Below are 27,908 nucleotides of genomic sequence, written 5' to 3'. Positions count from 1 at the left end.
CTGATGAAGAGTTGATGATTTGAATCAGGTGTGTAGTGCTAGGGCAAAAACAAAAATGTGCACTCATTTGGGTCCCCAGGACCAGGATTGAGAACCAGTGATCTATAGTCAGAGCTCTGGCAGAACTTTATAGTTCTTAATTGTGTTTATTCAACGGGTGTGTCTATTGGGAATACCGCTGATCGTGGGGAAAGCATCCATCTTGTTCATGTTATTTCATCATTAGATTTGAACTTGACGACTATGTTGATTTTACTGCAACTATTAAGCAGTCAACATTTGCCCACACTGCCCTGAATATGTCAGTTTGACATGGAATGTCTCGACATCATTTAAAGGGGAACAGCGGCAAATTTTAGAGTGGAGAGTGAAGTAGAGCTAGAGCTAGGTCACAAGGTTCTGCGACCCTCCCCCTCACTGCAGTGCTAGATAGAACTTTGTGGAATTAAGCAGATCTACAAAAATAATCTATGTTCTATAATGACAGTGAAATGACATATTTTGTTTGCAAGCCAGGGCCAAATTGCCTTCCTTGAGCGAACAAGAGAAATGTGATGTAATTTAATGAAATGGAAAAGTATTCTTATGTGTTTGCATCAAATACCATACTCCTTGTAAGTTGTGTGTTGATTATATATAGCAAAGGCTACGTGATGAAGGATGATCACTGGCAATCAACAGCTGCTGTGTTGCTCTTTGGATTATCCCATATCATGGAATAGGCCAAGTGTGTGAACGTTAATAAAGACAAAGGCGAACACATGGAATGATTTGATTTGGATGGATGGTCGACATGACAGAATGGTAGGCGGATATTTTCTTATCTAAAAGGTGGGGGAAAGTTTGCTACATTTCTCGAGCTCATGAAAGCAACCAGTTCTCACAGTCTCACGTCAGAATTAGACGTTCATCCATGTTTCTCAAACGCCAAATTTCAAAGTTTTCTGCTTGTTTTCCAGAGAAATGCATTGAAAGATGCATATGAAATAGGCTACTACCAAGGTCTGATGATGCTTCTGACAATATAGTAAAAGGATGTCCTAATGTATTTAGAAAACTGCCGGTGACAGTGTAGTGTTTATGAGGAGTTCCATTGTGCATGTATTGTTGCATGTGCAGTAAGTCCTGGGTAGATTTGTTCCTCCCTGCTTGGCAGAGATCTTATAAAAGGTAAGAATTGTGAACCCACAACCCAAATGTATCACATAAAATGTATATGCCATATCTCCCAATCAAATGGGCTTCCCGAATAAAGCTTGTTCGCTGTGACAGAACATCGTTTTTCCCCCCATAGATCTGCGTTATTCCACAAAGTGCTATCTAGCGCTGCAATGAGGGAGAGGGTCGCTTAACCTTGTGACCTAGCTCTAGCTCTACTCCACTCTCCATGAGTGAGAGAGCTGCACACTGTGACAGACAGTCCAACACTGTGACAGACAGTCCAACACTGTGACCGACAGTCCAACACTGTGACAGACAGTCCAACACTGAGCCAGACAGGTTTAGGTACTGTGACACATTTCCGGTGTTTGAAAATCTAATAATAAGATATAATTAAAGTAATACTCAATGTACTGTTTGCTTTGTCAGCTGGTAACATTCAGAAGAAGAAGCAGTCGAGAAAACGCGTCATCCTCCAGCTGCCAGCCAACGGGGGCCAAGACTGTCCTGAGGTGCTGGAGGAGGAGAAGGACTGTGAGGCTCCTAAAGTCTGCCCTGGTTACAGGTACAGCACAGTACTTTCTGAAGACACTGTACATGGAGATGATTACACCAATGATGATACTATTGCTACTATCGTTAGCAACTCTTACTCATAAAGTGTATCGTTATTATACACTAATTACCTCTACTGTCTGCTGATAATGTTCATGTTGAATATGATGATTTTAATGATTATGATGACATTGACTTGATGATCATCATCACGTTCAACATCGTTATCACAATCATCATCATCACAATACTTCCTCTAATGCAGGTGGAAGTCACACAAATGGAGAAGGTGTCAATTGGTACCATGGTACATCAGGGAGGACAGCCCAGGGGCTCAGGAGACATGTGGACCAGGTCTTCAAACAAGAGGTGAAATTACATCCTTTAACCGTCTCTTTTTTCCTTCACAAATCCCCTTCTTTTACTTCCTCTTCTATCCAATCTAAACATCCACAATGAAATTGACATTATTTTGGCAAGGTTAGGAGAGGCAAATTGTGCTTCTTAAACCACTTGTCAAATTCCTCTCCTTAGGCGAAGACGTGAACTGGGGTTGACACTCCCCACAGCACTGAGGACACCATTTGTCATCCCTCAGTGAATTTAGGATGTCAATGTCTTCATGACTAGGCATCCACCTTGTTTGTTTGAGACAGTTTCTAAGTACCAGGTACCTTAGGCTCTTTTCATGCAGCTTCAATCACAGCTCCATTTGGGAGAGCTGCTACATTCCTCCTTTGGCTAACTACAACCTGTAAATATGTTTCAATTGTAAGCAAACACCATATGATAGCATTTTGAAGCATACGTTTTACTTGCATTCAGGATTGGCTCACCTACTGTAGATAAAAGGAGCTTTACAACAAAGTAGTGTAAATTGTTTACATTGTTGTATAGCTTCAAATGAGAACTATAATGTTGTAAATTGCCACTTGTGAAGTGCTAATATACATATATGGAAAGAGACACGTTACATATTATTTTTCTTCATACAAACGATCTGACATCCACAATCCTCCTGTAGTGTTGGGCTGACTCTCATAGCCTGTGATAGTAGACGTTAACATCCCTGGGCTCTAAAGAATCCAGGTCACTGTTTGTCATTCTCTGAGACATGCTGAGACATAGTGCCTCTTTACCCCTGTGGCGTCTCACAGCTTCTCACAGCGTCTCACTGCTGTGTACCTGGAGGGACCTGGAACACTCCTGACCGCCAGTCACACTCACTGTCAACACACATGCCACCACAAACAACCCCACACATATGAACAGACTACAGCAATCCAAACGTATAGAGTCAACAGAGGCCCAAGGGAGTTTGAGCAGAACTCTGCTTGTAGGTTACTTTGGTGTAGAAAAATAATCGTATCTTGAGTGTCTACAGCATAACGAAAGCACATATTGCAATATCTTCAGTAATGTCCTTTTAATCAAAACTCAACATATTTCACATATTAACATTGAACCTGTATTGATTGTTATTTATATTTTACCCTAACTCTTCTTTCTGAGTTGTTACTGGCCGTATAAAAAGTCTGCTTGAGGCTGTGTTCAATTGATAACCACCCTGTATTATATAGTACACAATTTCTGCAACCCTACCGAACCAATCAATGTCTCCATTCCTGCTAAATCTCTGTGACCCAGACAAAATGGCCACCAACCCTGTAAGGGACACTGTGCCTTTGATTTCCCCCCACAGCCGTGTCCTGTCGCCAGCTGGACGGAGCGCAGGCAGACATTGGAGAGTGTCTGAAGTTTGCCAACACCATGCCCCCCATCACTCAGCGGTGCCAGCTCCCATGCCAGGACGATTGCCAGCTCACCAACTGGTCCAAGTTCTCGTCCTGCACAGCTGACTGTGTGGGGGTCCGTACCAGGAAGAGGTTACTTGTAGGTGAGGAATAGTAACAAAACGTGTGGACTTTTGGTAGTATGGCACCTTTGCACAGGGGCAGTCCATTAAGGAAGTTCTATAGCTTATAAGCAACACATGACTGATTCAGTTTACTCTATGACCTTGCGAGAAGGGGAGGTAGCATGTAGCCTGCTAGAGTGCAGCATAGATGCTATTAGCAACTATTAGATAAAGTCTCTTGTTTTGGAGAGCAGCCTAAGAATTTTAATGAGGTCTGGTCCAATTAATCTGGATGTGGAATATTTACATGTACTCAATGAGAACATAATGATGCATATTAATGCCTAGTGACAGGATGGAGTTTAGCTTTTAAATTGCACATGACAGACAGACAGGAAGGCAGACACACACAAACACAAACGTCATACCTACTAACCCCTATCCTCTCTCCACCCCAGGGAGAAGCAAGAAGAAGGACAAGTGTAAGAACACCCAGATGTACCCTCTGAGCGAGACCCAGTACTGCCCGTGTGACAAGTACAACGCCCAGCCCGTGGGCAACTGGTCCGACTGCATCCTGGCCGGGGGAGACCGGGTGGAGAGCCTCCTGGGCATGAAGGTCCAGGGGAACGTCAAGGAGTGTGGCCAGGGCTACCGTTACCAGGCCATGGTGTGTTACGACCAGGACAACAGACTGGTGGAGACCTCACGATGCAACAGCCACGGTGGGGTGGAGTTGTTGGGGGAGTGGGTTGTGTGTGTGTGTGTGTGTGTGTGTGTGTGTGTGTGTGTGTGTGTGTGTGTGTGTGTGTGTGTGTGTGTGTGTGTGTGTGTGTGTGTGTGTGTGTGTGTGTGTGTGTGTGTGTGTGTGTGTGTGTGTGTGTGTGTGTGTGTGTGTGTGTACACATCCCAGGGGGAGGTTGACTAGCCGTAATCCCCCCCTGAGCCCCTCACACACTAATACACACACACTAATAAACACTAACTAATACACACAAGAGAGTGTGCTCCTAATGGCATCATGCATTGCTCCGTTAACTATGACCCCTGATCTCTGATGATGACTGCTGACCTGCCAGCACCAAATCTGCTCCAAATCACAGCTACAGTGCTTGGTTTGATGCCAAGGGCGGGGATGTGGGTCGACTGGGTTGTTAGGTTTCTCTCCAATGATGATTTCAGTGAAACAATAAGCACTGCGTGTACAAAACATTGCAATATCTGTATTAGAATGTAAGATGTTTTACCACTTTCAAAGTTCTCTGGCTCTCATGAATATTAATATTACTGGGTTTTTTTTAAACTGGATTTTTTTTTAAACAGAATTTGACATGATTTATTTTCTCAAACATTCTCGTCTGAACTTTTCTTATCTGAATCGCTCCTATCTCCTTGTTCTTAAAACATGAAGCGCAAAGGAACACTCGATGCCCTCTCTAATTTGACACATGCAGACAAATTGCTTTTAGAATAGTTGAGTTTTGAAGACATGCACTGATATAAGCAGTAGCACAGAGCGAGATGTAGAAATGAACACGTCTGTGTCATGCATTTCTGAACAGAGCCCAAGCTATGACTCAGAGATTCAGTTGCACATTGGTAAGCCTGGGAGTGGGTATGACTGGAGCCCGACACTGGGACGTATTAGGAAAGAAAATATGTGTGTGTTTGTGGGACAAGGTATACTGTATATTATTATGGAAGGAATTATTGATAGTGTTCTAGAATAATGTGTTTTTGTTACTGAGATGACACGTATCGTCTCGTTACGCTATGTATCGTTATACATGCAATATCACTTCCCTATCTCTCTCTCTCTCTCTGTTTCTCTCTCTGACTCTCTCTCCCTCTCTCTTTCTCTCTCGCCCTCTCTCTTTCTCTCTTCTTGCTCTCTCTCTCTTGCTCTCTCCCTCTCTCTATCTCTCTTCTCTCTTGCTCTCTCCCTCTCTCTCCCTCTCTCTATCTCTCTTCTCTCCCTCTCTCTCCCTCTCTCTATCTCTCTTCTCTCTCACTCTCTCCCTCTCTCTATCTCTCTTCTCTCTTGCTCTCTCCCTCTCTCTCTCTCTCTTCTCTCTTGCTCTCTCCCTCTCTCTCCCTCTCTCTATCTCTCTTCTCTCCCTCTCTCTCCCTCTCTCTATCTCTCTTCTCTCCCTCTCTCTCCCTCTCTCTATCTCTCTTCTCTCTCACTCTCTCCCTCTCTCTCTCTCTTCCTCCCATCATCAGGGTTAATATGAATAGAAGAGGAAACACGGTGTGTATGGTGACATATTTCCCCAGGCTGTGATAGAGATCATCGAATGTAGTTATCTCTATTCGCCCCAGATATCAATAGAGGCGGAGATTAACGCTGAAAGGCTGTGTTGCTCACAGCGACGACATGCACAGTCCTTTTACTGTTAACCTTTTTTAAAGTCTTGGACTCAAGCAGTGATGATTTGACATAAGTTCATCTACTACTGATTTGTTGGAGTCTATGGAGTTTTCGCCATTCTTTTGGGGTTAACGTTTCACATGTGAGTTGTTCAAGTCTCCATGGTGGGTTAAAAGGTGTTGGTTGGGATACTGACTAGTGATCTTGTGTACAGAATCCATATTAGGAACCTTGCCATTCCTCCTCCTTAGACCTTCACGCCTCACCTTGACAATGTCCCTAATATGGATTCCGTACTTTGTAGCTCAGCCATAACCTTTTCTATGATTATATACTATGGGATGGCTCTGAGAGGCTTGGCCTTGGCTTGACAGGAATTGGGTGGTTAAGAAGGAATGAGGTCACTGTGGGAATCTGCGCTGTAGGTGATGGCTTGTAGTAATGCGGACATGTTGGTAAGGACCAGTAACCTCTAGCAGTGTGTGAGGTTGTGGTGGGGATGTGGTTAAGTTGGAGGCGATTGGGAGCCGACATATTAATAAGGGCTAGTGAACTACTCTGCATGGGCAGGAGAGTGCTGTTGAGGATTAGGGTTAGCTAATGTAGTGGGAGGAGGAGGGGCTGCCATGGTATTAAGAGATGATTGGGGCACTTCCAAACTGCTGAAATGATGCAGCAAAAAAAATCAGGTGAACGCAATGGGTTAAATCTAAGCTGTGCTGTGCAACAGAAAAGTTCTGATTAAATAGCAACACATCCTTTCTATGGATCCCTCAAGAAATGTGATACAATATGCAGTGTTTCTCCCACTTCGTATCCTCTCAGTCCACCACACCCCTGCAGACACACAGCGGATAACTATACATCAAAATGTGTTTTGGTTTGAAACTGTCTTTACACTGTAGCTGCAGTACTAATCAGACAGATATAGACATTCTCTGTATGTTTAACTCTGGTCTAATTCCACTGATTGGAATTGGCAGTGTAGGAACAGAACTGTAGCAAGGGGTTAGTGTAGATGTATAGGGGATGAACACATTTGTGAGGGTCCTTGAACTAGTTGGCATAAGGGATGATTTCAGATCATTGGGCTGGCGTAAAGAGAAATTGAAGGCAATAAACAACTTCTCTGGTTGAAAATGGCCTATGTGGCACCGATATTAGTCAGAAGCATTTGTTCTACTGTCACAAAGTGTAAATAGGATAATTTTGTTCATAAAGTCAGTCACATCCAAACTGAGATTTGAGAGATAATTCGGAAAACAATGGTACGTCACGGAATGAAGCGTAGCGTGTAAGTTTTCCTTGGGTTGGGTATATTTCAATCCATCCCACAGCTGGCAGCACCCAAGTAATCATCAATTCAGGAACGCGCAGCTGCACACGAACGATCATCATGCCCATGGTCAATTTGGTTTGGCATTCATTATCCTTAAGGGATATGGGACAATATTTTAAAATGTCAATAGCTCAAAATTTATATAACTTAAAAATCTCTAACCAACTATAAATTATACAAATTCATTTAGAAATATTGAAAGCATTTAATGAGACAACTAAAATATTAAAATATTGTCCCATTTACATTGTGAAATTGAATAAATGGAACTGAGTCAAACATGTGGTTTCCATATGTTTGATGTGTTTGACACCGTTCCATTCATCCATTCCAGTCATTACAATGAGTCTGTCCTCCTATAGCTCCTCCCACCAGCCTCCACTGGTGTATGTGATGTCACATGACAGTAAGACGTGTCACTGTGCCACTAGGGTCACCACTGTTGGGATCGGAGAGGCTTCTTTCCCTGCCACCCCGTCTTCCTGCCATGTGGTCTGTCCCATCACTTAGGGAGCTCCTATGTTTGAACAGGATTGCAGGGTCAAATACTGCTGACAATGGTGGCAGTTTAATAGCCAGGGCTTCCAATCAATCACACACCCAGCACCTAGAGAGTCTTCAGGAAGACAGAATGTTGTCAAAAAGTGCATTTTATGCACAAGCACCTCATTTTGTCTCCTTGCGTGTTCACTTCATTGATTTAGATGTTTTCCAATTCAATCTGGATGGGACCACAGGGAAACGCTGTTACACAATAACACAGCCTCAGGCCTTCAACCCTGAAGCTTTAGTCCAGACCCAGCCCTCAAACGTATACTATACACCGTACATTCCAATTCATTAACAACCATCTTGTGAAAGCATAGAGAAGAAGCGTGTTGTTCTCCACTGAAATGTAGCCAGTGGTTCACATGGATAACCTCTTCCAGTGAATTAGCCTGCGACCTCTGTGTGTTTGTAGAGACAGACACAGGATATCAGGCTTGGGGATGTAGGGATGCAGATAAACAGGAGTAATAAGCAGAGTGAGATGCTTAAGCCAGCCAGACCCAGTTGCCATGTCATGACCCTGTCAGCCACTTGAGGAAACATAGATTACATGAAAAAGCTTACAGTCGACCCAAACCACTGCTCAAGTGTATTTTTCGACTTTATATAACAGCTCCATATGAGACCCTGGAGTGTTGTTCTATTGTTATAGCGCAACATCAGCAGTCTCTGTAAATCAACAGCTGAGTCATTATTTGCACATACAATATTTTCACAAGAGTTTATTATGATATTATTGTTTATTACAGAAAACAAAAATATAATGGGTAACATTATGCTTTAACTCCTTCGTGAAAATGTCATGAACATGCCATTACGTTTCATAACATGTCATAACCTTATCGCAATCAGACCAGAATAGATGCTATACCATGGAAAGGAAGGGCTATGCATCATAGGGCTCCTGGGGGCCTCTATGGGCCCCTGTCTTTTCCTGGCCCTTCTCACACCACTCTCGCTCTCCTCCATGCAGGCTACATTGAGGAGGCATGCATCATCCCCTGTCCATCAGACTGTAAGCTCAGCGAGTGGTCCAACTGGTCCCGGTGCAGCAAGTCATGTGGTAGCGGGGTCAAAGTGCGTTCCAAGTGGCTCCGGGAGAAACCGTACAACGGAGGGCGACCCTGCCCCAAACTGGACCACATCAACCAGGTACAGCATGAGAAACACTCACAAGACTGTCTAATGTAGAAATGAGTTCATGTTAACTTGTAAGAATTTTGTCTGACAGCTGAGGGACTTCCTAATATGGATGCCAGTTGATCCTAATATAAATTATTTTTTCAGGCACTGTTTGTGATAAATAACACCGTTTTGTGTTAGAAGCACATTATTACAAACACATAGGAGAGAGAAACAAATTAAATATTCATGAAAATATTCCGTTTGAATTACCTTCCGTTACTTTCTCTCATGATTGCCAAATTGCTTTTGCTGGGTAGAATAGAGAGCCAGGGGAATGGATACTATAAATGGATCCATCCACAGAAATGCCCCTGATTTGAGAAATGACATGTTTTACCTTCAATATGAATAAAAACAGATTCAGAGAAGTGGATTAATTTCATGGCATGTTGATCTGTTTCTCAGTGTTTGAATTCTCTAAAGTGGTCTTCACAGAGGCAGCCTTTATTTACAACGTCACATTAATCAAATGTTTGATCTAAGCAATTCAATATTTGCATTTATCAATTATACCAAATCTTTGTCACTTTCATTCCACAATGCACACTGGATACGGATTAACACAATAGGCCCAGGTAAGACCCTTTTCAGTATTATGAATTCATATTGTCAACAATGTCCCAAATACAGAATATCTCTTGTTGTGCATAGTACTGTACAGAACATTCACAGATGTAGCGGGGTAAGATTAAAAAGGACAGACATAAGCACTAACAAAACACCTCTGGTAATGTCTTCATCATCTCAACACAGTAATATCATTGACGCTATTCTTGTCACCCAAACTCAATGATAACGGAGGTAATAACCATAGACATATTCATGTCAAACCCCTTGCCTGGTGCCTTCCCCCAGGTGTATGAGGTTGTGCCATGTATTAGTGACTGCAGTCAGTATGTGTGGGTGGCTGAACCCTGGAGTGTGTGGAAGGTCAGTAACTTGGACCTGAAGGAGAACTGTGGAGAGGGCGTCCAGACACGCAAAGTCAGGTACTATACCCTTTCACTACATCACACTACTGTAGACTAAATAAAACCATCCCAAGCAATGTTCTACTCCCTCATACGAAGACCGTTGTGTCACACACAGTATAAATCCATGGTCCTCAACATATGCATGTAAATATGTTGTATATATTGCATTTGATTGACAGCTGATTTTAATGGAAAATGTTTTGACTATGTAAGGTCATATGAACACATCTCTGGGCCAATCCCTTAGGTGTATGCTGAACACTATTGACGGTCCATCTGAGTCTGTGGAGGACTACCTGTGTGACCCGGAGGACATGCCCTTGGGGACGCGGGGAAGCCGGCTGCCCTGCCCCGAGGACTGTGTCCTCTCTGACTGGAGCAGCTGGAACCGCTGCAGCCTGGTAAGAATAACTGGTCGGAGGCCAATCATCTCTATTCATGTATGTATGATGTGTATGTGATGGCTGTGGTAAGAGGTATCCTGGATCTGTACAAAAGTTTTGGCCTCTCTGGAGTTGCTGCAGCCTGCTAAGAACCACTGGTAGACGTCTGTGGTAAGAACTGACCCTGGATCGGTAGGATAGTTTTAAAAAATTCACCCACTGATTCTGTGATATGAAGTCCTGTGATTGAAACTGTGATACCCATTTCTCACTTTTTGAAAGAGGCTGGAACCTAACATAAAGAGTTTGTTTTTCTTAGGATAAATGGATTGTGAATCTTTCACAGTATGATATTTCTTCCTCCACGGAAGCAGAAAAATAATAAAAAAGAAATATGTGCTGCAGAGCGGTAACAAATGCCTGTGAATCACATTATCCAATTCTCACCCATTAAAATACACAGGGAAAGAAACCGATGTAACTACTTCCTGATCGAGACTTCAGTGGAGGTGAATGTATTTCTGGATGTAAAAATCCCCTTGTGAAACAGATGCACCTGCTCTGATCGGATCATGAACCACTCTCATTCTCCAGCCTGACACTGCTAGGAAGCCTTTGTAACATGGTAAAGGCAGCCCGACCATGGTTGTCTCACAGCTGTAAAATAGACACATGTATAAAATATTACTGAATATAATCAAAGTCCAGTAGTTAACCGCAGTAAGAGGTCCAGTCCTCCCCCTCTGACACATTTCATTGGTTGTAAAAGAGCGATTGAACTGTTTCAACGTCACCTGCTGTTTTCCTGAAAAGGCACCAGCCATTGTTAATCACACCCCGTTCTCTTTAAGTGCTTGACATGCTGACTTCCCACAATTTCAATCGCAACATGGAGTCTTGCCGGTACCAGCGGGGCTTGTCCCATGTTTTATTCATGGCGAATAAAACATTCCAGCGATGTTATTCCAGAGGCAGTGTTTTTCCCACTCTCACACTGTGTAAAGGGAATGTAAGGAATGTTAGGATGGAATATCTATTCGAGAAGCATCCTCAACGTTTTCCCGCGAAATTCCTAGGAATTCCATATTCCAGGAATGCCAGTAGAGAGGATATGGGAAAGTTGGCAGCCCTGGGAATTGGGAATGGCATGACATCAAAACATGGAATGTTAATCCGCTTTTATTTAAGACAATTAAATATGGAGAAAGAGAAGCCTTCAAATTCACACAGTTGAATCGACCTTTATGTTCAATAAATATGGACATCATGGCGACAAGGCCTCTCCATTGAAAAAAGGGCTTAGTTCCAGTTCAGTGATCTGTCTACGTAGACTTCGTATGACTTGCTGCAATATGGATTTGTAAATCATTTACGCTATAAGAAAATTACACAACCCTCCCCCTTTTTGCTCAATCCCTCCATGTTGATGTGAAATTGTGCCTACCTTTCAGCCATGCAGTTACAACAACAGCAGGAAACGGACAGCCTACGCCATCCGGTCACCTGGAGCAGGGAGACAATGTCCGGACACCACAGAGAAGGAGCCATGTAGTCTGAACCTGAACTGCTTTCACTATTTCTACAACATCACAGGTAGAAGAAAAAAAATGAATCGCAGAACATCTCACTTTGACATCTTCCATTTAGTTTGTCTATAAGTAGCTACTTTCCCTCATCAGTGGCTATCTACTTACACTGTTACTTAAAGGCCCAATGCAGCTGTTTTTACCTCAATATCAAATCATTTCTGGGTAACAATTAAGTACCTTACTGTGACTGTTTTCAATCAAAATGGTCAAAAAGAAACAAAAATAGCTTCTTAGCGTGAGCAATTTCTTGATATATTAACTTATTCTCCGCCTGGTGACTGCATCCTACCCTTTTTTAACAGCTCTTACACTAAACGGGCATTATCATCATTTTCACCATTTCCTAGTATTATTCCAAGTTCATAGTGTGGAAATATATACAAAACTCTGGGAAATCATGTTATTGACTGCACTGGGCCTTTTAACTGTTCTAATTTTACTCATACTGAAATAACTTTACTCAACCAATGCAGTTAAAAAAAAATCGATATACACACTATAAGGTCGTGTATTCATTTTGCACACTCTTGGTGCAGCATACTCTTATCTAGTGCTACTCCAAAACGACTTGGTCCAATTAAACTGCAGTCTTTTTTGGTGGCTCCTCTGTGATTCCAGAGATGTGTAGTGTTACCTTCAATATCGTAGCTCTCTCTCTCTCTCTCTCTCTCTCCTCTCTCTCTGTCTGTTGCTCACTTCACTGCTAATCTGTAGCGCTCTGCTCCCAGCGGCACCCAGGCCTTTCAGGGCCACACAGTAACTATGTAAATAAAATACCAGGAGAGATCATTACTGGAAATGCTCTATTTGATGTTGCCAGGATCCATCTTGCCTTTGCTTGTCTGAATCGTTCTCTCTCTCTCTCTCTCTCTCCACAATCTCCCTCTTCCACTCCCCCGAGTGCCACAAAGCTTTGCAGCAGGAGTTGAGCACTTAAAACAGCCGCTAAAAACAGCCACTCATCTTTGTCAGAGTGTTGCAGGCGTTTGAGTGATCCCCGGGCCCCTCAGTGGTAGACATGATTCATGGCTTAACTAGAGCCACATGGTTATTTGACTGGGGTTCTGGGATTCCAACTTCTCTGGATTCAAACGACATGCTTCACTTCAGAGGATTGTTTATGTAAATACTTTACTATTTATATTTTTGATAACTTTTACTTCACTACATTCCTAAAGAAAATGATATACTTTTTACTCCATACATTTTCACTGACACCCAAAAGTACTCCTTACATTTTGAATGCTTAGCAGGACAGGAAAATGGTCCAATTCACACACTTATCAAGAGAACATCGCTGGTCATCTCTACTGCCTCTAATCTTGCGGACTCACTAAACACAAATGCTTTATTTGTAAATGGCGTCTGAGTGTTGGAGTGTGCCCCTGGCTATCCATAAATAAAATAAATAAAAAATTGTGCCATTTGGTTTGCATAATATAATATACTTTTACTTTTACTTTTGATACTTAAGTATATTTAAAACCAAATACTTTTAGACTTTCACTCAAGTAGTATTTAGCTGTGTGACTTTTTACTTGAGTCATATTCTATTAAGGTATCTTTACTTTTACGCAAGTCTGACAATTCCACCACTTCTCTTGAAATAGGCGTGGGCAATTCTCTTGATCTTTTTACGTGCTCCTCCGTCATGTGCCCTAGTTTAGCTGTCAAAAGCATGGCAGAGCAGGTGTTACAAGCGGTCATGACTCTGTTCAGTTAATGAGTTCAAGTGTTAGAGGTGTTCCCAATGCGTCTGTTGCCAAACTAATCAACTGCCATCAAACTCAACTGAGTACATATCCTATCTTTAGAAAATGACTTGGGGTTGGAACTGCCTAAAACAGGCTTTGACATCAAATGTACCCTTTGCCTAATGATTGAAGCTTTGCACGTGTATCTCCTGTCCAGTTTGGGGCAATGATGTATATAAACACTAGATTGCAAATGCTGTGTATTGGCCAATGAGAGGCTTTGAAGCCACTGGTCGGACATATTGGTACTCCCCAGAAGAACGAGTCTTCCATAGGAATAAATGGAACTCTTTACAGTATTTCAATTAAATGTTTCAAGGACAAAATGACATGTATTTAAGAATTTTAATATTGTAGTGGGGACAGCAACATTATTACTCTCTAAAAGTTATACGTTAAGGAAAATGTTATTTTATATTTACTTATAATTATTTCTATGTTTAGCTTACATCATATAAGTTCAAAGTATGCATTAAGGTGTCTGTGATAGAATAAACTTCGTAAAAACAAATGTATGCATTAATAAAAGGAATTTCTATAGCTTATTTTTTACAACGGTGGGGGAGTAGTAAAATGGAGGAGCGGGGGCTTCAAATCAGTGCCCCCCTGTTAGCCATCTAGTGTATATATAAATCATCTCGGGCCATACTGTACACTGAGAATAGAAAACATTTTAGAACACCTGGTCTTTCCATGACATAGACTGACCAGGTGAATCCAGGTGAAAGCTATGCTCCCTTATTGATTCCACTTGTTCAATCCACTTCAAGCAATGTAGATGAAGGGGAGGAGACAGGTTAAAGAAGGATTATCAAGCCTTGAGACAATTGAGAAATGGATTGTTTTATGTGTGCCATTCAGAGGGTGAATGGGCAAGACCAAAAAAAATGTGTGCCTTTGAACGGGGTACGGTAGTAGGTGCAAGACACACCGGTTTGTGTCAAGAACTGCAACGCTGCTGGGTTTTTCATGCTCAACAGTTTCCTGTGTGTTTCAAGAATGGTCAACCACCCAAAGGACATCCAGCCACCTTGGCACAACTGTAGGAAGCATTGGAGTCAACATGGGCCAGCATCCCTGCGGAACGTTTCGACACCTTGTAGAGTCCATGCCCCGACGAATTGAGGCAGTTCTGAGGGCAAAAGGGAGTGCAACTCAATATTAGGAATGTGTTCCTAATGTTTAGTATACTCAGTGTATGTTTGTGAGTTTGTCTTGAATTTGAGTGTGATTTTCATACTGGTCTGCCTTTTCCCCTCAGACTGGAGCACATGTCAGCTAAGTGCCAATGCTGTGTGTGGGAATGGCATCAAGACGCGGATGCTGGATTGTGTACGCAGCGACGGCAAGTCTGTCGACCTCAAGTTCTGTAAGGAGGTGGGATCCTCTTAAATGCTCTATCCCCAACTCCTGATTACAATCCTAACTCTCATTCAGGTCCACTATGATGAAAGTCAATACTGAGTCAATACTAGTGATATTGAAATTGGACCGTTTCCAGAGTAACTGAACCATCTGTACTGTCAATAGTTTGAAGTTGTGTGTCCTTGGAGTATTACTAATTTAGCTCAGCAGAGCAGCAATAACGTAATATATTATCTCTTTGGATCAGTATCAGCCACAAGTGATTCTAGGCAAATAAAATGACAGGCATGTACAGTATCTTCATAAAACATTTAGAAGAGTTTACACATGAGGATTGCTGTAGCCCCATCAGATTCAACTCAGTTTATTCATAATCCATTCAGACTCTCTCAAATTGTACCCTGCAGAATGCAGTGGAAAAACTAACCTCACTGCTATTGAACCCATGGCCCAGTTTCAGTCCGGCTCAATCAGGGATAATAGGGTTTAAACAAGCCGGGTGCCCATCTTGTGCCAGAACAGAACCAGCGGCTCCTGAGAATTATAGGCTATTTACCTAGGGGTCAGACAGAAGTAAGAAGCAATGGGTCTGGGCTGGCTGTACCAGTTTGTTGCAAAACGCCACTATGATAGGTGTTGTGACTGATACTGTAACTGAGTGATAATGATCCTGCTCTTTCATAGCTGAGCCTGGAGAGGAAGTGGCAGATGAACATTTCCTGTGTGGTGGAGTGTCCCGTCAACTGCCAGCTCTCTGATTGGTCGGCCTGGTCGGAATGCTCGCACACGTGTGGATTGGATGGTAAGACAGGTAGCCTAGTGGTTAGAGCATTGAGCCAGCAACCAAAGGTTTCCTGGATCGAATCCCCGAGCTGACAAGGTAAAATTCTGTCATTCTGCCCCTGAACAAGGCAGTTAACCCACTGTTCCCCGGTAGGCCGTCATTGTAAATGAGAATTTGTTCTTAACTGACTTGCCTAGTTAAATAAAGGTTCAATTAAAAAAAATGTATATATACTCCTATATCCTTTTACTGTCAATGGCTCCTAGGTAAACGTCTGAGATGATCAAGAAGAATTGAAGGACACTTAATGGGTTAACTTCTCCTGAGGGTCATCAAACCAGACTCATCTCGGTGGTTGTATGAATATTGCTTCCATATGAGATACAGTGCATTGATTTGTTTCCTACAAATATTCTATTCAAGCTAATATCACAAAATATCTCAGGCAGCCAGGGTTTGGAAAAACACAAAGATTACAAACGAGACAAACGGCATTAAACACGGTCATACAGTATCTTCAAAGCTCACTCTGTTTCGTTCGATGGCCTTACGTAATAGAATGCACACCTTCCTACGTTCGCTGTGCTATCAACCCATGTTAAATCAACAGCTCCTCTACACTGTCAGATGACCAACGATCCCAGGGATCTCCGTCTGCGCAAAAACAATCACACATCACACTCTTAATGGGTTGGGAGAACTCCCCCCCCCCCAAAATTGCAAGACTGCTCATTGAACTGAGAGAGATTGCATCCTACATCGCCCTGTAAAGTGACTGCTCTGTCCTTTGTTGTTTGTTGTTGTACAGCATCAGAAAATTGATTCTGTCCTATTATGTCTGTCTGCTAGCAGCCCTGTGGGAAGCCCTTTGAAGTAACAGCCAGCCTGTAGCCTCTAGCACCTGCAGCTGAATCACAGGCAAGAGATAAGTGTTTTAAGAGTGACTAAAGATGCAATGGGGATCCTCACCTGATCTATAGAGGATGTTCTGTTGGCTAGAACAGGATGTGAGGTAGTATTATGTCTGATGGAAAATGTTGTATTTTACTGTCTGATAAGTGTAGCAGGTGTTCTTTGTTGTTTGGTTGAGAGAGAGGATTGCTGGCTCTGTGTTGGAAAATGAGCTGTTATATGTGACCAATTGCAAAACAGAGACGGAGAAAGGGGTTTGAAAGAGTATGTGGCATGGAAGCAGTGAGATGGATTTATACGAGAGGGGTGGAAAGAGAGGAATGAATGCAAGGGAGAGGTGGACATTGAGTCTGCAGTACTTGAAGTACCAGTGTGTTACAGCAAATCACAATGTGTGTGTGTGTGTGTGTGTGTGTGTGTGTGTGTGTGTGTGTGTGTGTGTGTGTGTGTGTGTGTGTGTGTGTGTGTGTGTGTGTGTGTGTGTGTGTGTGTGTGTGTGTGTGTGTGTGTGTGTGTGTGTGTGTGTGTGTGTGTGTGTGTGTGTGTGTGTGTGTGTGTGTGTGTGTGTGTGTGTGTGTGTGTGTGTGTGTGTGTGTGTGTGTGTGTGTGTGTGTGTGTTAGCTCACTTAATACCTATACTTCATCTGAGATGATACACTCTTAGTATAACTACTGTATACATCACATTGCAAAGCCTTTAGAATCAAGAAAGCTTACAAAATGCTCAGACTGCAGCACACCACATCCATTACACATAGGAGACTTCACCACCTCATATGGTCCTGTACTGGTGTTATATAAAAGGAAGGCAGTAGTTGGCAGAACAGAAAGGAAAAGTCATTTTGCTCAAGTGGAGGAGTGGAAGTAGAGAGGTAATCAATATGGCTGGAGGACAGAACAGTGTAGCAGGCTTTTTCAAGAGCTGCCTTTGTCAAGCAGTTAGGGACGACTAATACAGTAACCTATAAATAATACAGTAACACACACGCAAAGACGCACAGGAGTACACACGAATACACATGTACATAAATACACACAATAACTGTTTGTAGGCCCATACTGTAATTACATTTCTTTGCCAATTGAATTGAATGCACTGAATGGTGAATGAACTGACATTAAAACAAAGGATGCACTTCAGCAGACTGTTCCATTCAAAAGGAAGGAAAAGAGCGAACAACACATCATTGACTTGCGTTTGTCTAGACGGAGATCACTGCTGTGTTTGGTTTGTAGCCCGAGCTCATGCATCTCCCTATTCAGACATCAGTCATATGTTGATGTGAATTACAGTCAAAGCACTCTTTCTGAATCAAATAGTCCCAACGTCTGCAGACTTTCTACATGTCTTTAGGTAGATGTGATACTGTAACTACTACAGATGTAGAATCTTCATTTGAGTCAGTTTAGCAACAGCAGGAAAATAATCCTCACCAACAGGAAGTGTGAATTATTATCTGGATTATAATTCATGGACATTTATGATGGTGTTTCATAAAGGGAAAAATCAAGTCTGAATTTTCAAAGGGAAAATTACTTCAGGAGCCTTTTAAACCTCAAATACACTACACTGCATTGCAGGAAAGTTATCCTGCAACAGGGTGATCAAATGAAGATCCTACATCTGTACAAGACTAATTGTACAGTGAGTGTCTCACATGAATGATGTCACTGCATTTTTGTGTTCTAGGGCGGATGTGGCGTAGCAGGGTGGTGGTGCAGGGGTCTCAGGGAGACGGGCGTCCCTGTCCCTCTCAGCTGGAGCAGTGGAAACCTTGTCCTGTCAGACCCTGTTACAGGTGGCAGTACAGCCCCTGGTCTGAGTGCAGAGTGGAGGTAGGCTACACCACACACTGTCTTATTCTCCCTGGTCTGAGTGCAGAGTGGAGGTAGGCTACACCACACACTGTCTTATTCTCCCTGGTCTGAGTGCAGAGTGGAGGTAGGCTACACCACACACTGTCTTATTCTATCTTTGACCCTTTTACTCAGTTAACACACACAGAGGACATGATCTGACTTTTCCATGTGTGTGTGTCTGTGTGTGTGTCTGTGTGTGCTTCTGTGTGTGCTTCTGTGTGTGTGTGTCTGTCTCCCCCAGGAGGTGGTATGCGGAGCGGGACTTCGCTACCGGAACCTGTCATGCTTCGTGTCGGACGGCTCCAGAGAGGGAGAGGGCAGCATGGTGGAGGAGGAGCTGTGTGGGGGTCTGGAGCTGGCTGTCAACAGAGACAAAGTGATCATACTGAAGGAGACCTGTGTTCTGCCCTGTCCAGGTAACCAACCAGCTAACAGTATGCAGCGCTCCCGTCTTATGGAGGTGTGCTGTTATTTATATTGTGCATCGTGGTACAGTGTGGGTGGTAGCATAGATCTAGATGAAGCCTATGCCTGTACAAAAACAGCATAGAGAATAACATCTCCTTTTTATGCAGATATACACATACATTACATCAACAACAATCTGCTTTGAACTTTAATAGACGTTCTTCAACCCCAAGAGTTTAATAAACTTGACTTGGTTAGCTTTAGTTGTGTTTCTTGCTCTGTTGTCTTTACTTCAGGCATATCACTCCAAATGGAACAAAGAGGCTAACAACTGTGTGGTTCCCTCTCCCTCTCCACCTCTCTCTCTCTCTCTCTCTCTCTCTCTCTCTCTCTCTCGCTCTCGCTCTCTCTCGCGCTCTCTCTCGCGCTCTCTCTCTCTTCTCTCTCTCTCTCTCTCTCTCTCTCTCGCGCTCTCTCTCTCTTCTCTCTCTCTCTTCTCTCTCTCTCTTCTCTCTCTCTCTTCTCTCTCTCTCTTCTCTCTCTCTCTCTCTCTCTCTCTCTCTCTCTCTCTCTCTCTTCTCTCTCTCTCTTCTCTCTCTCTCTCTCTCTCTCTCTCTCTCTCTCTCTCTCTCTCTCTCTCTCTCTCTCTCTCTCTCTCTCTCTCTCTCTCTCTCTCTCTCTCTCTCTCTCTCTCTCTCTCTCTCTCTCGCTCTCGCTCTCGCTCTCTCTCTGTCTCTCTCTGTCTCAAATTCAAATTCAAATTCAAGCTGCTTTATTGGCATGAAAAACATTGTGTCAATATTGCCAAAGCAACAATGTATACAATATACATTGTAATACAATTAAAACAATGACAAATAATAATATAGAATGGCAGTAAATAATAATACAAAATTAAATATAAAAATAGTAACAATAAAATGGTAACAGTCAATAGTCGAATGTTATGTATGGTGTAATGCACCACTACCACCACCACCATCATTAAACTGCTATCATTACCATTACCACCCATACCATTACTATTTGGAATGATAAACAACAATAATAATACTAATAACAATAACAGTAAAAACAATAACAGTCATAATAAGTAAGTTACTGCTTACTATGCAGATGTTATTATTCAGTGTCCCTCAGGCTATGGCAGGCAAATATATATTTGGCTGCAAGAGGAGCCATTGCTCCTTCGCCCATGAGTATTTTTAGTTTTTCCTCTGGGTTTAATAAGTTAAAATTTGGAATAAATGTAGTCATTTCTGTGAATAATGAATCTCTTGGTGAGGAATATTTATCACAGTAAAGGAGAAAGTGCATCTCTGTTTCTACCTCCCCTGTCGTGCAGTGACCACATACACGCTCCTCTTTGGGTAGCCATGTCTTTTTATGTCTGCCGGTTTCTATTGCCAATCGGTGGTCACTCAGCCTGTACTTGGTAAGGATCTGTCTCTGCTTCGAATCTCTGACAGAGTAGAGATATTCAGCCAATTCATATTCTCTGTTTAGGGTCAGATAGCAATTTAGTCGGCTTTGGGATTTGGTTTCGTTTTTCCAATGTTGTATATATGAGTCCTTTGATTGGTTCATGATTTTGTTTATTGGAATTCTTTCTTTTGAAGCAGTGCTGGTGTCAGCTTGGTTGGTTAGGTCCAACACCAGCTGACTGAGAGGGCTCGTTTCTGGGCTCAGCTCTTGGGTTTGAAGTGCTTTAAATTGCAGACTCGAATTTGGACTTGAATTTAGATGTAGCCAAAATTTTAATGATCTTTTCTGTATTTTCATTATTACTGGAAAGCGGCCCAATTCTGCCCTACATGCATTAGTTGGTGTATTTCTCTGGACTTGTAGGATTTTCCGACAGAATTCTGCATGTAGGGTTTCAATTGGATGTTTGTCCCACATTTTAAAGTCCAGTTTATTGAGTGGCCCCCAAACCTCACTTCCGTAAAGAGCTATTGGTAGGATTACACTGTCAAATATTTTGGTCCAAATTCTAATTGGGATGTTGATTTTGAATAATTTCATTTTTATTGCATACAATGCTCTGCGGGCTTTTTCTTTGAGTGCATTCACTGCCATATTAAAGTTTCCCGATGCAGATATGGTCAGACCAAGGTAGGTGTAATTTTTTGTGTGTTCAATGATGGTGTTGTTCAGGGTGAATTTATATTTGTATTTCTGACATCTGTTTTGTTTTTGGAAAATCATGATTTTAGTTTTTGGGAAATTTACTGCCAGGGCCCAATTATGGCAATATTGCTCTAGAATATTAATGTTCTGTTGAAGACCTTCTTTGGTTGGTGATAGAAGTACCAAGTCATCAGCATATAGCAGGTATTTCACCTCTGTGTCAAATAGTGTGAGTCCTGGGGCTGGAGAATGGTCCAACATGTCTGCTAATTCATTGATATAAATGTTGAAAAGATTTGGACTCAAACTACAGCCTTGTCTCACACCTCGACATTGTGAAAAGAATTCTGTTCTTTGGTTTTTGATTTTTATTGCACACTTGTTTTCTGTGTACATACATTTTATTAAGTCATACACCTTACCACCAAGCCCACTTTGTAGAATTTTGTAGAATAGCCCTTCGTGCCAAATAGAATCAAATGCTTTTTTAAAGTCAATAAAGCAAGCAAAGATTTTGCCCTCTTTTTTTTGGTGGACGTGTTTATTAATTAGTGTGTGTAAGGTGTATATATGGTCAGTAGTGCGATGGTTAGGGAGAAAGCCAATTTGACATTTAGTTATTACATTTTTTTCTTGAAGAAAGGTTTGGATTCTTGAATTCAAAATGCTACAGAAAACCTTTCCCAAGTTACTGTTTACACAAATTCCCCTGTAATTATTGGGGTCTGATTTGTCTCCACTTTTGTGGATAGGGGAGATGAGCCCCTGGTTCCAGACATCAGGGAAGCAGCCAGAAGTTAAAACCATGTTGAACAATTTAAGCACAGCATTTTGCAACTCAGGTGTGCTGTTTTTCAGCATTTCATTTCTGATGTTGTCTAGACCACAAGCCTTCTTTGATTTAATAGATTTGAGCTTTTCATTTAGTTCTTGTTGGGTTATTGGGTAATCTAATGGATTTTGGTTATTTTTAATGACTGATTCAAGGATGTTCAATTTTTCTTTAATTTCTAATTGGTTCTGTTTTAAGTCTTTTTGTGGGATGTTTTTGTATAGATTATCAAAATAAGTTTTCCAAATTCCTACATCTTGTATGGCTAATTCTTGTGGCTTTGTTGTGCTTAAATTGTTCCACATGTCCCAGAACTGATTTTGGTCAATTGCGTTTTCAATTTCATCAAGTGTCTTGTTGGTATAATTCAGTTTCTTGCGTTTCAGTGTATGTTTATACTGTTTCAGAGTTTCAAAGTATTCATATCGTAGCTCTGGGTTGTTTTGCTGCTTATGTTTTTTGTTTGACATTTGTCTTAGGTGTTTTCTAATTGTTTTACATTCATTATCAAACCATTTGTCAGAAACATTTTGTTTTTTGTTTCTGATGTTGCATTTCTTTGGTTTTCTCAAATTTGCTTTCGATGCTGCTTTTTGGAATATGCAGTTGATGTTTAGAGTAGCCGAATTGACACCATCTTTATTGTTTTGGTATTGTGAGTTATTGAAAAACTGTATAGAGTTCATCATTTCTTTTGAGTTCAATGTTTCAATGAATCTCTCTGCACTGTTTGGAGCCCATCTGTATGATTGGTTTATGTTGAATAGTTTATTGGGCAGTTTTTTTGAATGAATATTGCCGGTTAATTTCTTCAAGAACACGTTGATCTGACTGTGATCTGACAATGGTGTCTGTGGTCTGACAGTGAATGCACTAATGGAGGAGGGGTCAATGTCCGTGATGGCATAATCGACTACACTTGTCCCAAGAGCTGAGCAGTAAGTAAACTGACCTAAAGAGTCCCCTCTGATTCTACCATTAAGCATGTACAGGCCTAAGGCTCGACAGAGATGCACTAACTCCTTCCCATTTTTGTTCAGTATTTGGTCAGGACTGTTTCTATTATTTATAATAGGGCTGCTGTACAAGGAGGGGTGACCAAATATGTGGTGGTTACCTCCCGCATCAGTGTAGTCAGGCTCAGAACCTGTTCTTGCATTGAAATCTCCACAAAGAAGCACTTTACCCTCTGCCTGAAATGTAATGATTTCTGTATGGAGATTGTCAAAAAACTGATCATCATAATATGGTGAATCTGAAGGAGGAGCATAAGCTGCACATATGTACACATCATTGTCACAATAGATTGTACCTTTGTTAAGTTTTAGCCAAATGTGACTGGTACCTTTTTTCATTTCATTCAGTGCCAAGTCCTGCTTATGCCAAATGATGATTCCACCTGAGTCTCGGCCCCGTTTAACATTTTTATGTTTGATTGATGGTAGTAAGCTTTCTCTATACCCTGAGGGACACTGAGTATCTATGTCTCCACGACACCATGTTTCCAGTAGGATTATGATGTCCTGTCCCTGGATGTTTTTAATAAATTCTGGATTTGTTGTTTTATAACCAAAATGTGAAGAGTAAAGTCCCTGGATATTCCAAGAGCTGATAGTTAATGATCTCATTTATAATAAGTGATATTCACTGGTTTGAGTAAAGTACATTGAAAACAATACAAAATAATATATATATATATATATACATATACATACATATATATATACATATACATACACACACACACACACACACACACACACACACACACACACACACACACACACACACACACACACACACACACATACATACATACATACATACATACATACATACATACATACATACATACATACATACATACACCATTATATATAAATATTATTATTATACCGATGCCAATAAAAAATTAAGAATAGTTGTAAACAAATGAATAAGAATGGAATAAGACTGCATAAAAAATAAGTACAATGCAATCTGCAACCCTGTGTGTGTGTGTGTGCGCGTGCGTGTGTGTGCGTGCCCGTCTAGCCCAGTAGTCTGCATATTAGTTGCAGTAGTTGGCGCACCTCTCCTATCTCTGATTGTTCTAGGTGTCTTTTGCCAGAGGTTACCTCAGCATATGTAGGCTGATGATCTGAATGATACATGGTGTGGACTGCATCATGTGGTGTACTTCTCTGAAGGACAGTGTTCTGTCCGACCCTGGAGTAGTGGTCAGAGCTGTGTTGTGATGGGCCAGGTCCAGTAGAGATGTGTTGTGACGGGCCAGGTCCAGTAGAGCTGTGTTGTGATGGGCCAGGTCTAGTAGAGATGTGTTGTGATGGGCCAGGTCTAGTAGAGATGTGTTGTGATGGGCCTGGTCCAGTAGAGCTGTGTTCTGATGGGCCTGGTCCAGTAGAGCTGTGTTGTGATGGGCCTGGTCCAGTAGAGCTGTGTTGTGATGGGCCTGGTCTAGTAGAGCTGTGTTGTGAAGGCCCTGGTCTAGTAGAGCTGTGTTGTGATGGGCCGGGTCTAGTCGTGCTGTCCTGAGACGGGTCTGGTCTCGTAAATCTGTGTTGTGATGGGCCTGGTCTAGTAGAGCTGTGTTGTGATGGGCCTGGTCTAGTAGAGCTGTGTTGTGTTGGGCCTGGTCTAGTCGTGTTGTCCTGATGCGGGTCTGGTCTCGTAAATCTGTGTTGTGATGGGCCTGGTCTAGTAGAGCTGTGTTGTGAAGGCCCTGGTCTCGTAAATCTGTGTTGTGTTGGGCCTGGTCTAGTAGAGCTGTGCTGTAATAAGCCGTGTCTGGCTCTTTTCTCCTGGGGATGGTGGAGGTACTGTTGTTTCAGAAGGTGGGGCGGGGGACCTCTGTTGCTGGGGTGATGGGTGTGTGGGTCCCTGCCAAGTGTTGCATCTTTTAGGTCCTTGGCAAAGGTTCTGACACTGTCCTGATCAAGATGTACATCATCGTATAAGTGTTGACATGTCAGAGTGGGGTGGTGAGCCGTTCTGACGTTGAGTAGTGAGGCACAGTCCACAGTGATCTGTTGATTTATTTTGTCGATCAACTGTCCTGGGAAGTCTTTTCTTGGTAGGAGGGTGGACACAACTATATTGGTTGTTGGGAACACAGCCTGTGCCCGTTCTGCCACTCTTCTCACTGCCCCAGATACATCTTCACCTTTGGCATGAAGGTCGTTTGTGCCAGTGTGGATGATGATGTTGTCGAGGGTGTCAATCCTGGTCTGACTGAGTAGCTGCATTGCACTGTCAGTTGTAGGACACCAGAACTTATACACCTGGTGTCTAGGGAATAATCTTTCCTGGACTAAGAACTTCCCATTTGAATCAATAAGGATTGCAGTTGTGGGTGACTGTCTGGCTGGAGCAGACTGGGAGGATGGTATTCTGACCTTGGCTGGAGCACACTGTGTTGGAGCAGACTGAGAGGCTGGTTGGCTGACCTGGGCTGGAGCAGACTGAGAGGCTGGTTGGCTGACCTGGGCTGGAGCAGACTGAGAGGCTGGTAGGTTGACTTGTGCTGGAGCACACTGTGCTGGAGCAGACTGGGAGGATGGTATTCTGACCTTGGCTGGAGCACACTGTGTTGGAGCAGACTGAGAGGCAGACTGAGAGGCTGGTAGGTTGACCTGGGCTGGAGCACACTGTGCTGGAGCAGACTGGGAGACTGGTATTCTGACCTGTGCTGGAGCAGACTGGGAGACTGGTATTCTGACCTGTGCTGGAGCAGACTGAGAGGCTGGTTGGCTGACCTGGGCTGGAGCAGACTGGTAGGCTGGTGCAGTGTCATCAGGCTGTGTGGTGGAGGCCATGCTGGTCTCGGGTTCTGCTTGTGTTATGCCAAGCTGGTGGACATGTTCTCCAGATGCAGAGGACATAATGACTCGCTGCTGGTTGAGGAGGTCAATGTACCTCTCTCTCTGCTCTAGCTGCTTTCTTGTTGTGCTCAGATGGTCTCTGAGGTCATCATTTGTCTGACTCAGTTTGTCCATTCTGCTTTCTAGTTTAGCAATAGATGCTCTGCTCTCCTCCTTGAACTGTTTCATCTCTTCTTTAAGTTTCTGGACAGTGTCCTCCTCTTGAAGCATGTTCTCTCGGAGTTCTATGACCTCTGCTTCAACTAGAGAGAGGGTGTTGTGGAAACGTTGCATAGCAGGTGTTCTTGGTGTTGTAGGCATGTCCTTGGCTCTGTCTGCTGCAGGTGAGGTAGGTAGAGGGACACTGAGGGCTTCTTGCTGGGTCACAGAGACCGCTGGGGCCTGCTTTTCACCGTCATCTCCCTCCTTGACTTTTTCCTCAGTTTCTGAGATGATTTCAGCTTCTGCTTTTAGGGTAGTAAACCTATTCTCAAAAGCCTGGAGGCTTGAATCATTGCCTTGTATCAATACAGTTACATTATTATATACGTTTACTTTTTGATATGTGTTGCTATGGTCAGCTTCTTCAAAAATGCTGATCTGACATCCTTTGCTGATGCCTCTCTTTTTTGAAAAAGGGAAATTGTTGCAAATAACCCTTTTCCATATGTGCCCTCGTTTGGTATTAAAAATTAAATTTGCTCTTGTTTTGCAACTGGTAAGATCTGCAAACAGGCATTCATGGTTCTGTCCCATCAACAAACCTTTGAAACTTTTCTTAGCTTTCTCTGTTTTGATGTCTGGTGGGTAAACAACTTCCATAGCAACGCTGGTAATGTTGGCTGATGTTGCAATAGAAGTGTTGTTTCTTGTTTAATTGTCTTTTATGTCTTTAGAGGACTGCTTCACCTTGATGTCCCCTTTCCCTTTTCTTCTGTCCTTATTTTGTCCCACTTTGTCCCTTCTTCTCTTCTGTCAACTAGACACTCCTTGTTAGCTAGCTAGCTTCTTTTCAGGAGAGTCCTTAGCAACTGCCTAGCAACAGGTAAACAACTTAGCTAGCTAAGAAAACTGTATAATTTTATGAAAAATTTTTACTTTTTCAGAATCCTTTCTTCTTTGTTTGCTGCTTGTTTGGTCTCCTATTCTGTCTAGCAGTTTTCTTTTGTTTTTTTCGATGTACTTTACTCTAAAAACCATATAAATCTCAATATTTTTAGGAGCTCATCTTTTCAGCTGCTGCTGCTTAATTTGGAACTCCGGAACCCTCTCTCTCTCCCTGTCTCTCTCTCTTCTCTCTCTCTCTCTCTCTCTCTCTCTCTCTCTCTCTCTCTCTCTCTCTCTCTCTCTCTCTCTCTCTCTCTCTCTCTCTCTCTCTCTCTCTCTCTCTCTCTCTCTCTCTCTCTCTCTCTCTCTCTCTCTGTGTCTGTAGGTGAATGCTACCTGATGGAGTGGTCTGACTGGAGCCCGTGTCTGAGTGTGTGTGCCAAAGGGGCCGGCGTGGACTTTGGCTCTGTCCAGGTGCGCTCGCGAGCCGTCATGGCCCAGGAGCCTGAGAATGTCCAGCTGTGTCCTGACCAGGACTGGGAGTCCCGACCCTGCATTGGTGAGACTGGGAAAACAAGGTTGTATTCATTAGGGCACACAAGCTAAATGTTTTGCAATGGAAGATGAAAATGAATGTTTTTTTATTGGACTATTAAGGTAGTCCCGTCCCACTTCAGTCTGTTTTCTTCCATTTGGTGCCTAATCAATACAACCCAGGTTTTATGTTTTCATCGAAGTCAAATAACATTCCCATGAGGAATTTATTTTACCAGGTTAAAATATGGCAAAACAAATTCCTCAGGTTTATATACAGTACTAGCATGGTCCCTCAGGCATCTTATTCATGTTAGACTAGACTAGAGCATACAGTGTTATGTGAATCCCCAACCCCCCACTACGTTCCCCTGGGCTCTGGCTGGGGAGTCCCTCGTTTTCTCACCCACTGCTGCGGCCGCCCCACAGCAGCCATTGCTGGGATGACCTGGTTTATA

General features: G+C 42.6%; 1 protein-coding gene across 1 annotated transcript in view; it reads left to right on the top strand.

Moving 5' to 3' along the window:
* Positions 1 to 27,908, top strand: part of LOC139564180 (thrombospondin type-1 domain-containing protein 7A-like) — a 110,577-nt gene that overhangs the window by 76,599 nt on the left and 6,070 nt on the right. The window contains exons 11-24 of the mRNA XM_071383440.1: positions 1,591 to 1,726; positions 1,982 to 2,085; positions 3,419 to 3,613; positions 4,033 to 4,299; positions 8,807 to 8,985; positions 9,588 to 9,593; positions 9,874 to 10,007; positions 10,240 to 10,393; positions 11,827 to 11,968; positions 14,980 to 15,095; positions 15,768 to 15,885; positions 18,470 to 18,615; positions 18,881 to 19,055; positions 27,302 to 27,475. Of these exons, the coding sequence (XP_071239541.1) occupies positions 1,591 to 1,726; positions 1,982 to 2,085; positions 3,419 to 3,613; positions 4,033 to 4,299; positions 8,807 to 8,985; positions 9,588 to 9,593; positions 9,874 to 10,007; positions 10,240 to 10,393; positions 11,827 to 11,968; positions 14,980 to 15,095; positions 15,768 to 15,885; positions 18,470 to 18,615; positions 18,881 to 19,055; positions 27,302 to 27,475 (2,046 nt within the window). The remainder of the gene's footprint in view (positions 1 to 1,590; positions 1,727 to 1,981; positions 2,086 to 3,418; positions 3,614 to 4,032; positions 4,300 to 8,806; positions 8,986 to 9,587; positions 9,594 to 9,873; positions 10,008 to 10,239; positions 10,394 to 11,826; positions 11,969 to 14,979; positions 15,096 to 15,767; positions 15,886 to 18,469; positions 18,616 to 18,880; positions 19,056 to 27,301; positions 27,476 to 27,908) is intronic.

Source organism: Salvelinus alpinus, chromosome 35, assembly GCF_045679555.1.
Source record: "Salvelinus alpinus chromosome 35, SLU_Salpinus.1, whole genome shotgun sequence".
Lineage (NCBI taxonomy): Eukaryota > Metazoa > Chordata > Actinopteri > Salmoniformes > Salmonidae > Salvelinus > Salvelinus alpinus.
The sequence above is the reverse complement of the archived record's forward strand: the minus strand, read 5'-3'. Positions and strand labels throughout refer to the sequence as shown.